This window comes from Aquarana catesbeiana, linkage group LG01 (genome assembly GCF_042186555.1).
Source record: "Aquarana catesbeiana isolate 2022-GZ linkage group LG01, ASM4218655v1, whole genome shotgun sequence".
Lineage (NCBI taxonomy): Eukaryota > Metazoa > Chordata > Amphibia > Anura > Ranidae > Aquarana > Aquarana catesbeiana.
The window spans coordinates 215,506,688-215,519,275 of record NC_133324.1 but is presented as its reverse complement, the minus strand read 5'-3'; the positions used below and the strand labels follow the sequence as shown (position 1 = coordinate 215,519,275).

The 12,588-nt window shown below is 43.1% G+C and overlaps 1 protein-coding gene across 1 annotated transcript in view; it reads right to left on the bottom strand.

The window, feature by feature from the left end:
- The window catches only part of PRRC1 (proline rich coiled-coil 1), a 38,852-nt gene extending 30,473 nt beyond the window's left edge, over nucleotides 1-8,379 (bottom strand). The window contains exons 1-3 of the mRNA XM_073624972.1: nucleotides 8,214-8,379; nucleotides 4,514-4,638; nucleotides 3,332-3,733 (exon numbers count right to left, since the gene is read on the bottom strand). Of these exons, the coding sequence (XP_073481073.1) occupies nucleotides 3,332-3,733; nucleotides 4,514-4,622 (511 nt within the window). The 5' untranslated portion in view covers nucleotides 4,623-4,638; nucleotides 8,214-8,379. The remainder of the gene's footprint in view (nucleotides 1-3,331; nucleotides 3,734-4,513; nucleotides 4,639-8,213) is intronic.
- Nucleotides 8,380-12,588: the final 4,209 nt, after the last annotated feature.

The window sequence follows — 12,588 nt, the reverse complement described above, 5'->3', positions numbered from 1 at the left end:
GGCTAACTCAGCTCTCAGGTTGTAGGATCACAGCGACACACTGAAATCATTTTCCTAATATAGATGGTCTTCAACACTGACCAATGAAATGGAGACTGATGGGTTAAAACAAAAATGCATTATACATATGCAGGCTGCCATTAGAACCTCCTCCCAACATGTGAGCACCCATGCGATCTGATTCTGGTGTGGACCAAAAAAGGGTCCTGTGCGAGTTTGGTCTGAATGCGATATCAGCCATACTATCTGTATGGCTGAAATTGCATCGCACGGACATAGAATGTGATTTTCACTGCAGTGCGAATCACATGCAATCTCGCAGAGTGCACAAGTGTGAACCGAGACTCAGAGCAAGGTTCCATATAACATCTGGATAAACAGGCATTAATCACCGTACTGTGGGGAGGCAGAATGAGTGTCATGTTCCCTCATACCCAAAGTAGGTGGTTCCCAGACAGGTCCACGTGTGATGTGTGTGATGTGTGTGATGTGTGTGGTGCGTGTGGTGCGTGTGTGGTTACCCTATATAGCACATTAAAAACTTAAAAGGGGACCTGAAGGGGACAGAAAAACTTAAAAGGGGACAGAATTGTTCAGAATACATGCTTCTACTTTGTCTATGGCATACAAAAGCAGCTTGAAATGGATCAAAAGGAAGTTAACTGTACAGCAAATGCACTAACATCACTGAATTATCCGAAGTGTCAGAAACAGATTATAAATAAGCTGCATTTGCCCGTTGACACAAGGCATTGGTCACAAATAAGCTACCTTAAAGTTACCAACTGAGCTACCTAAAGATATACAGTATATCCTCAATCATATTTGAATTTTAAAAAGTGTGATGTACGGTGTGGAAAAACGCAGCATATCTACATTTGTCTGCACCACAATACACTACTATGTGTAGACATGAATAACACACTTTAACTAAAGTTGACAATGTGATGCGCTAAAACGCTGGAGCTTGCACAGTAGTAATGTGCAGACTAGTGTGACCCTAACCTTGTAAATGGCTCTTGGTCCAATATAAAGTGAATATATAAACAGTGCCCAAGTGGTTATCTTTTCTGCCTAGCAGTATTAGGGTCATCTGTTCAAATCCAAACCATGGCACTACCTGCTATTAGTTTACATGTTCTCCCTGTGCCTGTGTGGGTTTCCTCCGGGTACTCTGGCTTTCTCCCACACTCCAAAGACATGCTGGTAGGTAAACTGGCCCTAATATATGTACGAATTTGAATCGGGGGCCTTAGATTGTAAGCTCCTTGAGGGCAGGGACTGATGTGAATATATAATATATATATTAGATTCACTAGATATATATATAGAGACACACACACACACACCAAAAAGAAGCTGCGGCAAAAAGTCGGCTCAACCAGAAAGTTAGGAGCCAACCAAATTCCCGGCAATATCGATAAGACGAAACACAGGGGGGTGAGCATGTATTACAGAGATGTACTGAATGTTTTCTTTTTCTTGTCCAGACATACAGCAACATTTCTATAACTGTATTTATACTAATCCATCTCTAGTTTGTTTGTTATGAATAGGCAGTGATACATCTGGTTCCATAATGATAATTGTGTACTTTCAGCATGACTAGAATGGTTTGGTACTGTGATTTCTGACAGCACCTGATGCTCTGCCTTGTGGGAATAAGATTATTAAGACACACACACACACACACACACACACACACACTTCTATAACTGCTTTACATTATATATGTAGGCTTAGTTCAAAAAAATAAAAAAAATAAATAAATGAAAAACAATTGTCCACCAACGATTACAGTCATTACCTTTAAAATATATTTTTTCTGCACAGCTAACCATTTTCAAAAATTATAAAAAGGATTTTCACATGATTGGGATACAGGAAACCTTTATTTACATGCAGCAGACAAGAGCATTTTGCACAGCTCTCAATGCTTTCCCAAAGAGTATTTTACTTTTGAGAAACTGCTGGGAGCATCTTGAAATTCATAAGAGCTCATACTGCCATTTGCCATATTTGAAGAACACATGGGTGATACAGTGGAGTTTGTAGGGTGTAGACCTTGTGTACCAATTTTTGTTTATTCATTTACTCCATGCTAAGTAGCTACTTTACCTAGAAGAGTAAGGCTACTTTCACACTGCAGCCGCTCTGCGCTAGTGGTAAAGCGCCGCTTTACCACTAAAAGAACTTCGGTGCTTTACCGCCGTTTTAGCGGGACGCTTTTAACCCCCAAAGGGGTTAAAAAGTGCCCATGTTGCAGCGCTGCCGAAGCGCTTTGCAGGCGCCTCAGCAGCGCTGCCCATTCATTTCAATGGGCAGGGAGTTTTGGGAGCGGTGTATAAATACCATCCGCCCCAAAGATGCTGCTTGCAGGACTTTTTAGAACGTCCCACAGGCGCACCACCCCAATGTGAAAAGTCACACTGAAATTAATGGGAGGCGGTTTTCAGGCATGCGCTAGAGGCTATTTCTAGCGCTAAAACGCCTGAAAAATGCCTCAGTCTCATTTCCTAACCTGCACTTAAAAAGAAGCCCAGCCTGAGCTTTTTAGGCTGGGCTTCTCCTATGGGTCACAGAAGTGCAATTCGTTTTGCACTCCTGTGACCCGGTTTCAGCAGAGAGCGGTGTGAAGTCCGCTCTCTGCTGACTTCACCAGATCAGTCGAGGCAGCGCGTCATCCCGACTTCCAAAGTCTGGATCCGCCAGCTGCCTTGACTGATGGGAGTCTCAGTGAGCTGCTGAGACAGCCGCTACCGCCCCTCCACAGCTCAGCACTCCAATGAGTGTGGAGGAGTAGAGAGGAGAGCGGCTGACTGACAGTCAGCCGCTCTCCTCTCGGGGAGGAGTGAGAACCGAGCCATCCGAGTCCTTTAAGAAGTACATTTTACGAAAACAAAAAAAAAAAAAACAGAAGAATTACAAAATATAGCCAGAACCAGGTGCATATAAATAAAGATCTTATCCAAGTGTGAAGCATGATATTTTAAAATATAAATATTCGGTTAAACACTGAGCTTCATATCAATATCCCTGAAACAGTTGTCTATGCTGCCCCATAGTAACCAAATAAATTCAAACGTATGATAGACAATAACACAGCTATGTGACTGATTTAACAGCACAGTGGATAGAATAGTGTTATTTCATGCACACTGATAAAAGTGGCATGATAAAATAAGCCACATTTATATTTCAGTGATAGGAAACCATATATTCACAGCAAAGCTGTATGTTTTCTTACTTTGATAAAAAATAATAATAATCAGAAACAACATAGGAGCCTGTTACTTGGGAGGAGAAAGGAAGAAATGTGAAAGAACACAACCTGTGACAGGGGGTGTAGAATAGGTTGGCATCAAGGGTGTTTGTGGTGCTCGTCCAGCATGACCCTTTGTGATATCGTAGGTAGAAGACATTGAAAATCCCGTGACAGGAGGACCCATAGGTGGTGGTGCCGCTAAGCCTGGAGCAGGGGTAGAGCTGAGAGGAGGAGGTGGAAAAGAAGAAGGAGAGGAGAATGATGGCAAAGGACTGCTGAACACTGCAGGTGCAGATGTGTGGAGAGGAGCAGATAGTACCCCTGGGGCAGGAGGTGGACTTGCAAATGGCAGAGGAGCAGAGGTTCTCATTGGAGGAACAGAGGATGGTGGAAGAGGGGAAGAGAAGGTAGGAGGAGTGAAAGACTGAGAAGGTGGAAAGGATGGACCAGCCAAAGGACTCGATAAAACTGGAAATAAAGAACAGAAACAAATAGTTATTTTCAACACATTTGTAGTTCACACTTTTGTACACTGTAAGAAAATATGAGTGCAATAGGACAATCCTCTCCCTTTCTCCTACTTATCTATCAGCCACTTATTGTTGCCACTTATTGTTACTTGTTTTCCTAAATCCAGCTCTAAATCAAACGATAAAAAAGAAAAATGGGACAGGACTGTTTGTCCACATTGTTCTATGTTCTACAGGGCCACATTGTTCTATGCAGTGATGTGGTCTGTCCCTTACATGTGACATATTACAAGGGTTGGCTCTAAAGCCTATGACCTCTAAGCCAAGCAGCTAGCAGAGAAGCCAATGGGTCATAAAGATTCCCAGGTCCCATTGCTTTGCCTACACAGCCACTTCTGAAAAAAAAAAAATCACAAGACACAAAGGTTTGCAATGATAAATGCATGCACCAGTTTTAACTTGCAATTTCCAAGAGTTTTGGTGAAAAAAAAAAAAAAAAAAAATTGTTCCATTTTAAAGCCCAACTCCAGCCAAAACTAATTTCTTTTTGGACAAAGCTGTAAAAGTTTGAGCCTCTGTCAGATGGCCATCTGTGTATCTACAGGGGCAATTTCTCCATCACATCTGTCCTCAGGGTCATAAAAATTCATGTAAACATTTTCTGCAGCAGCCATGTTTTCCAGCCACTAGCCTGTCTTGGAGCTCTAGGCTATACCTCTTAGCCCCGATACAGGAGCAGCCAGAGTAATCAACTACATCTCCAAGCAACAAATCCTACCTGGTGGAACTGGGGTGGCCACAGGTGTAGCAATACCAATCGATGTCCCCAAGGTACTGGGGGGTGGGGTACCGGGAGGTGTTGTCTCAATGCCACTCTCTTCCATCATTTTCAGTGACGGGGCACTGTAGTAAAAATAGTTTACTAAACAGTTTAATAATTATATTTTTTGTACAGCATACAATAACTTAAATTATATACAAGCTATAGTCTAATGTAAACTACAGTATAGCTGTAAATATATTAGCCTCTATTATGGACAAAACAACTGAAATCATAGAAGTAGAACAAGAACAAGCTAACATCATGGGTAAGCAGATGGCATGCTTAATTATCATCACATACTTTTACAGTACTGAATTAGGGCCTTAAAAAATCTATTTGACGTTTTTCATATGGGCTCTGGATATAGTAGATCATCTAGTGCAGGGATATGCAATTAGTGGACCTCCAGCTGTTGCAAAACTACAAGTCCCATCATGCCTCTGCCTCTGGGTGTCATGCTTGTGGCTGTCAGAGTCTTGCTATGCCTCATGGGACTTGTAGTTCTGCAATAGCTGGAGGTCCGCTAATTGCAAATCCCTGATCTAGTGGCTTCTATTATTGGGGCACAGTGGGTAAAATCATCCCCTGCCATGAATGCTGGTCTTCATATGAGCACACCGTATCAGTCACTGCATAGGTGGGGGCCAGAAGTTTCTGCCAAATTCCCCCTTTATACTTGAAAGTTTTTTAGGTTGCCGTTCATACACCACCCTTCACCAATGTAAAGGCTCATTCACACCATGAACATAGAGCCACACTGATCTGCATACCATAGATCAAAGCAGGCTCAATTGAAGGGCACACGTTAATTGTTTTCTATTTGCACTATTCACCTCAATCAAATGCAGTGGTGTGTGTTTTGTAAAAATGCAGCGTAAAATTGAATGAAGTTCAATATTGTTACATAAAAATGAAGGAAAAAAAATCACTTTAATAAACCTTAAAGCAGTTGTAAAGGCCCCTATTTATTTCTCTTAAAATAATAAACGTGGTATACCTACCCGCTCTATGCAATGGTATTGCACAGAGCGACTCCAAACCTCCTCTTCTGGGCTCCCCTTCCAGCATTCTGGGCTTTTCCTCTTCTGCATGCTCCACTGCAAAACTGTTCTGAGAGCACGTGCCCTGCTTGCTCCCAGCACAGTCACTGGCGGGGACCAGAAATCTCCCAATGCATACTTGCTGAAAGCTCCAGATCGATCATGTGACCGCAGTAACAGCCAATCACATTAGTCACATGACCTGAATGCCCATCTCTGCCTCCCAGCATCTAGAAGTTCTTAAAGTGCCAGGAGGGGGTTAAAGTGGATATATTACATTTTTGGTTTTGGGTTTAATACCACTTTAATGGCCCTGTAATCTATATGTCATGTAATCTGTTCTACTGTGTAGTTATGCTTCCTTGTAACATCCTCCGTGAACTCCTGAACCTCTTCTTTTCTCCTTCACTTCCATTTGCTGGGAAGTGAACTAGCAGTAAATATTAGTTGCAGTCATGTGCACTGCTCTAGGCACACTACACATCCCATTATCCATCTCGGGAGAGAGCAATAAAGGGCGGCTACCATCCTTCATACAGAGGACCATAGAGAAGGAATGTAATCACCCTCTAACAGGACGTCCGATCCCAGCAGTAAATGAAAAAAAAGACTTTGGAGATTTGAAGGAGGCTGAGAGCAGAGACTAGAACTCTAAGGCCCCTTTTACACTGGGGTGGGAGGTGCGTCAGTGGTAAAGCGCTGCTATTTTTAGCGGCGCTTTACCGTTGTTTTAGCGACGATATTCGTCCGCTAGCGGGCGGGGCGATTTTACCCCCGCTAACGGCCGAGAAAGGGTTAAAAACCACCGCAAAACACCTCTGCAGAGGCATTTTGCTGGCGGTATAGCCAAGGTGGCCCATTGATTTCAATGGGCAGGAGCGGTATACACACACACACACCACTCCAAAGATGCTGCTAGCAGGACTTTTTTTACCATCCTGCCAGCGCACTGCTCCAGTGTGAAAGCCCTGTGGAGACACAGCAGCGGCTGTTTCAGGTCGGCCTGCAGGCGCTATTTTTAGCGCAATAGCGCCTGCAAACCTCCCCGTGTGAAAGGGGTCTAAAACTAGAGTTTAGTGCGACGTAAATTGGCCATAGATGGTTAGAATGTCATCTGATTCTTGCTGAATTGGCCCAAATTTGAGCAGTGGGGAGGGGGAACCTGCAATCACCACCTAGCTTGACAAATGGATTTAATAATTAACTGAGCCGGGTTGAATATCATTGACCAAACAGTGACTGGATCCTACTACATACAGTCACAGTTCATCAATGATATTGTATTCAGCGGGCCACAGGATACTTGAACACAATGCCAGGCAGTGGAGATCCCTCCATTCTCACAGTTATCATGGATGATGGAACTGGGTGATCTGGTCTCTTTCAGCCTCAGGTTGGAACAACAGAAAATCAGACCATGGCTGGCATAAAATATATGTTCATCTTTCTCACCATGAAAAGGTTACTCCCGTATTTAGGATACACAATCAGGCTGCAGAACCCCCCCCCCCTAATCTGAGGGTTCTTCTCCTCGCCAGCACCTGTCACATTTAGATTAGCCACCATGGCGCGGGGCCTTTTAGTTCTCAATGAAGCACAAGTGCAGTGATGCCAGCCTTGATTTTCCTCCATCCCTGTAAACTGAAGGTCTGTACCTGGGAGGACGAATCTACAGGAGCATTGCACCCACAATCCCAGCTACAATGCTTTGCAGGCTCAAATTCAATAAAATAATAAATGCACATGGAACTGGGATGAGCAAGCATCTGAGTTTATTTTTCCTTGGCTCTTGGTGCGCTTTGTGTATTTCCTCCAGATCTGTGCAGTAATTCAGTGCGAAACGTAGCTGCATCTGTACCGGAGATCCTGTAATAAAGACCGCTCACTGCTGCTCACTCACCTTGTGCAGGGTGACTGGTCTTGTATCCACCCCCTCCTCTAGTTCTCTGTAGACAGCCTGTAGTGGGTGGAGCCTGCTGAGCCCCTCCCACAGCCCTGTTCAACCCAGTGGTGATGTCACTGCTACTATTATTTTTATTTTATTTTTTTTTTATATATATATAGCGCCAACAGTTTATGCAGCGCTTTACAATGTACAAAGTCATATCTGGGTTTGGTGCACAGAAAATTAATTTCTATCCTTTGCGGCTATTGAGGAATATACGGGAATATGAATTCTTGTGTCTGGAGTTCACATTTATTCAATATGGGTGCATTTATTATTATTATTTGTTTTTTGCACTCTAATGCTGTATAGATCTCAGTAGTACATGATCTCAATAATTCACAATTCAGACTTTCTAGCTCTAGTCCCCTACATGTAATTCCCCTGACTTCCTGTCCCAGTGACCACAGGGAAACAATAGTCATGTATAGCTGAGCCCCTGTTGCAGCTTTCAGCTGACTTCCTGTGTGGGTGACAACACATTGAGGGGAAGTGAGTGGATATCTCCCCAGTGTATGTGCCCCTTCCTATCTCCATATAAAATGGAATGCATGGTGTGATCGTCCATGTCGGTGCTGTGCAGGGTGTGAGGAATGTGTAGCTGGAGGAGAGATGAGTGACACACCTAGCTGTACTGACTCCTATGTACTATCACAGAGGATGCACTCACCTGCACAATGTCCGTCTAGTACAGGAACAGAGGCTGGGGCCCTCTCACTCACTCACTCCGCTCCCCGCACACAGGCCGGTGTAATATGTCCGCCGCCGATTTGCTGCTGACGGCAGCGCTGCCACGTAACCCGGACTGGGCGGAGACAGAGCTGGACCGGGCCGGGGGGGCGGAGTCACTACAGGCAGGGATTCCCCCAGAGCCACCATTGGATGATGGGCGGGGCTGGAGAGGAAGCGCTGGTTGCTGGGAGCTGGGTGTACACTGTACTGTACTCTGTACTGTACACAGGCTGCAGGAGGATGTGCTGGGAGCCCGAGAGCGCTCATTTGTTTTACTTCCGCTTCCTAAAAACTTCTCCGAGAAATACTGAGAGCAGGAGGACGGAAACAGGAGGCTTCGAACTACTCTCGGGGCTGCAGAGATCCCTGTGACCTGGCTGCTGTTTATTGGAGGATGGCAGATTATTGTCCTTCACACTTGTGTCATTTCTCTGTGTTTAATCACTTAAGGACCGAGCCTCTTTTTTTAGATGTGTTGTTTACAAGTTAAAAACATTTTTTTTTGCTAGAAAGTTACTTAGAACCCCCCAAACATTATACATTTTTTTTCCAAACACCCTAGAGAATAAAATGGCGGTCGTTGCAATACTTTCTGTCACACCGTACGTATTTGTGCAGCAGTCTTACAAGCGCACTTTTTTTGGAAAAGATACGCTTTTTTTAATTAAAAAATAAGACAACAGTGAAGTTAGCCCAATTTTTTTTTATATTGTGAAAAATAATGTTACGCCAAGTAAACTGATACCCAACATGTTTCGCTTCAAAATTGCGCTCGCTCGTGGAATGGCGACAAACTTTCACCCTTAAAAATTTCCATAGGCGACGTTTAAAAAATCCTACAGGTTGCATGTTTTGCGTTATAGAGGAGATCTAGAGCTAGAATTATTGTTCTCACTCTACCGGTCACGGCGATACCTCACGTGCGGTTTGACCACCGTTTTCATATGCGGGCTCTACTCACGTATGCGTTCGCTTCTGCACGCGAGCCCGTCAGGATGGGGCACGTTTAAAAAAGTGGGGTTTTTTTTTCTTATTTTACCTTTTATTTTTTATTTTTACAATTTTTTTTTTTTTTTTTAAATGTCACTTTTATTCCTATTACAAGGAATGTAAAAATCCCTTGTAATAGAAAAAAAGCATGACAGGACCTCTTAAATGTGAGATCTGGGGTCAAAAAGACCTCAGATCTCATATATACACTGAAATGCAAAAAAAAAAAAAAAAAAATCATTTAAAAAGAATGGCCCTTCAAGAGCTGTGGGCGGAAGTGACATTTTGACATCACCTCCGCTCAGTAATGATATGGAGGCAGGTGGGGGCCATCTTCCCCTCACTCGTCTCCATACCTGACAGGAGACATGACGTGATCGCCTTTGCTGCTGCCGACGGCTCCGGTAAGCGGCGGAGGGCACTGGATCGCGGCGGGCCCTCTCCCGCCACCGATAAAAGTGACCTCGCAGCTAATCCCCCGGAGACCACTTTTATCTTGTAGCGAACCGCCTGCTGAAGAAGAGGATACCGAGGTTATGGCAGCTAGCTGCTGCCATAACAACAATATCCTCCTTCAAACAGCCGACGTAAAACTGCGGCGGGCGGTCCGTAAGTGGAGCTTTACACTACCAAAGTCGTAAAAAAATAATGTTCTTTAACAAGGAACATACATTAATAATTACACTACCAAAATTAGTGTGTGCTGTAAATTACCTCCAGCATTGCTCCTGTTTCTTCTTGCTGGAGGCGGCCGTTTTGCTGAAGCCCAAACCCCCTGAAAAGTGTCACTTGGGGTCAGATTTGTCTGCCGCAATGTCGCAGTCCTGCTGAAAATCGCAGATCGCCGCTATTACCAGTAAAAACATTAAAAAAAATAAAAGTCCCTAAATCTTCCCCTATTTTGTAGACGCTATAACTTTTGCACAAAAAACAATCAATATACGCTTATTGCGATTTTTTTTTTTTTTACCAAAAATATGTAAAAGAATACATATTGGCCTAAACTGATGAAGAAATTTGTTTTTTTTACATTTTTTTTGGATATTTATTATAGCAAAAAGTAAAAAATATATATTTTTTTTTCAAAATTGTCTTTTTTTGTTTATAGTGCAAAAAATAAAAACCACAAAGGTGATAAAATACCACCAAAAGAAAGCTCTGTTTGTGGGGAAAAAAGGACATACATTTTGTTTGGGTACAGTGTCGCACTACCGCGCAATTGTCAGTTAAAACAACGCAGTGCTGTATCGCAAAAAATGACCTGGTCAGAGGGGGGGCAAATCCTTCCGGTCCTTAAGTGGTTAAGGGCCAGTTCACACCACATGCAGTCCAGTGAGTTTTTTTTCTGCTCCAAAAAGCATGGAAAATAGATTATATGGTTTCCAATGGCATAGTGCACACCAGTTCTGTCCGTTCCAGTGTTCCAGAAAAAAAAGTATAACATGCTGCATTTTTCCTGCAATGGACTTTACTGGAACGTAGTAAAATGCATCAAAAACGCACCAGACCCCAGTACAGTGAAAAAAAAAAACAGGAAAAAAAGCATCTGGAATGCATCCGGAAACGCATAAAATGCGTGGTGTGAACGAGCCCTAAAGTTGATCAGCTTCTACAAACTCAGCAATGCCTAAAAATAGAGAGCAACTGAGCATGTGACAGCGTATTACTGGATTTTAAACGGTATGGACACTTTTTTCTTTTTTATATAGCTACACTTGCAAAAGGAACCAGCATGAAGTGATCTAGCAGGACTTAATTGTCTGACTAAAGTTCCCACCTAGTTTATGGGTGAATGACGCCTGCAAAAAGCTCCCGTCGATCCGGGTGGACAGCACAGGGCTGAGGGCTCTCTACTGTCAGCAGCGATGTGCTGGCTTAGTAAAACACATACAGTAAACATTGTTAGGCACACATTTAATCCCTTGATCACCCTAGAAGTTAACCCTTTCCCAGCCAGTGTCAGTACAGTGACAGTGCATATTATTAGCACTGATCACTGTATTAGTGTCACTGGCAATGTCAGTGGCAGTTAGTGTGCCCCCTCTATTGCAGTCCCTGATCACTATTGCAGTCGCTGATCACTGCCATTAGTAGTATAAAAAAAAATCCAATATATAAAAATAATACCATAGTTTGTAGACGCTGTAACTTTTGCGCAAACCAATCAATATACACGTATTGGGATTTTTTTTTACCAAAGACATGTTGCAGATTACATTTTGGCCTACATTTATGAAGATATATTATTTTTTTTTATTGGATAGGTTTTATACCAGAAAGTAAAAGAATATTGTTTTGTTTTTTTTTTTCAAAATTTTCATTTTTTTTTGGTTATATTGTTCATTTATATTTTCGTAAATTCACATGAAGAACTGTATCGACCAATGAGTATACCCTAATCTAGTGTTTCTCAACTCCAGTCCTCAAGGCACCCCAACAGGTCATGTTTCCAGGCTTTCCATTATTTTGCACAGGTGATTTGATCAGTTTCACTGCCTTAGTATTTACCACAGCCGTTTCATCTGAGGGAAATCCTGAAAACATGACCTGTTGGGGCGCCTTGGGACAGGTCCACCATATGTGTTTCATGTCACCCAAATCCGAGCAATCTCGGAAACAGTTGGACGGATATGATGGTAGACATTTTGTGATTCTAGCTGGTGTAAGGTACCAACGGGGGACATAACTCTAAAAGAGTTTTCAAGGGCCAAAACATTACGAGAAGATTTACACAGGGCCTCCTACATTTTGCGCCTGTCTCCTGGCTGCGAAGTAGAACCAAGGTCATTTGCCCATTTTTCGTGGTACTGAAGCATTTGCTGTCCATTGTTATTCAATATAGAGGAAAAGATCAAAGAGATCAGACCCTGAATCGTGGGGTTGGTTCGACATCTGGTCTCGAAGGCAGTGGACAATAGTGGGTGTTCATGATGTTTAGTAAGGGACTCTAAAAAGTGATGAATTTGTAGATATCGAAAACAATCCGATTCAAGAATTTTATGTGAGTCCCGTAAGTCTTGATACAAACAGATTCCTCTAGCTGTAAGCAAAGAAGGAACTGTATTGAGACCCTTTATGGGGGGGGGCAGTTGAGCAAAGGTAAGTGAGGGAGGTGAGGGGATATCAGGCAAGCAGAGTATTTGACGGAATCCCAGACCGAGAGAGTATGGGCCACAATCGGGTTTTTAAGTTTAGGACGGTGCACGGGAGGAATCCATGGTACAGAGGAAAGAGGTATTGGGTTGGTATCCAAGACATCTATATAAAGGTGCTGTGTTACCTACTTGCAGTTGGACGATGGGAGCGATCTGGGCTGCCTTATA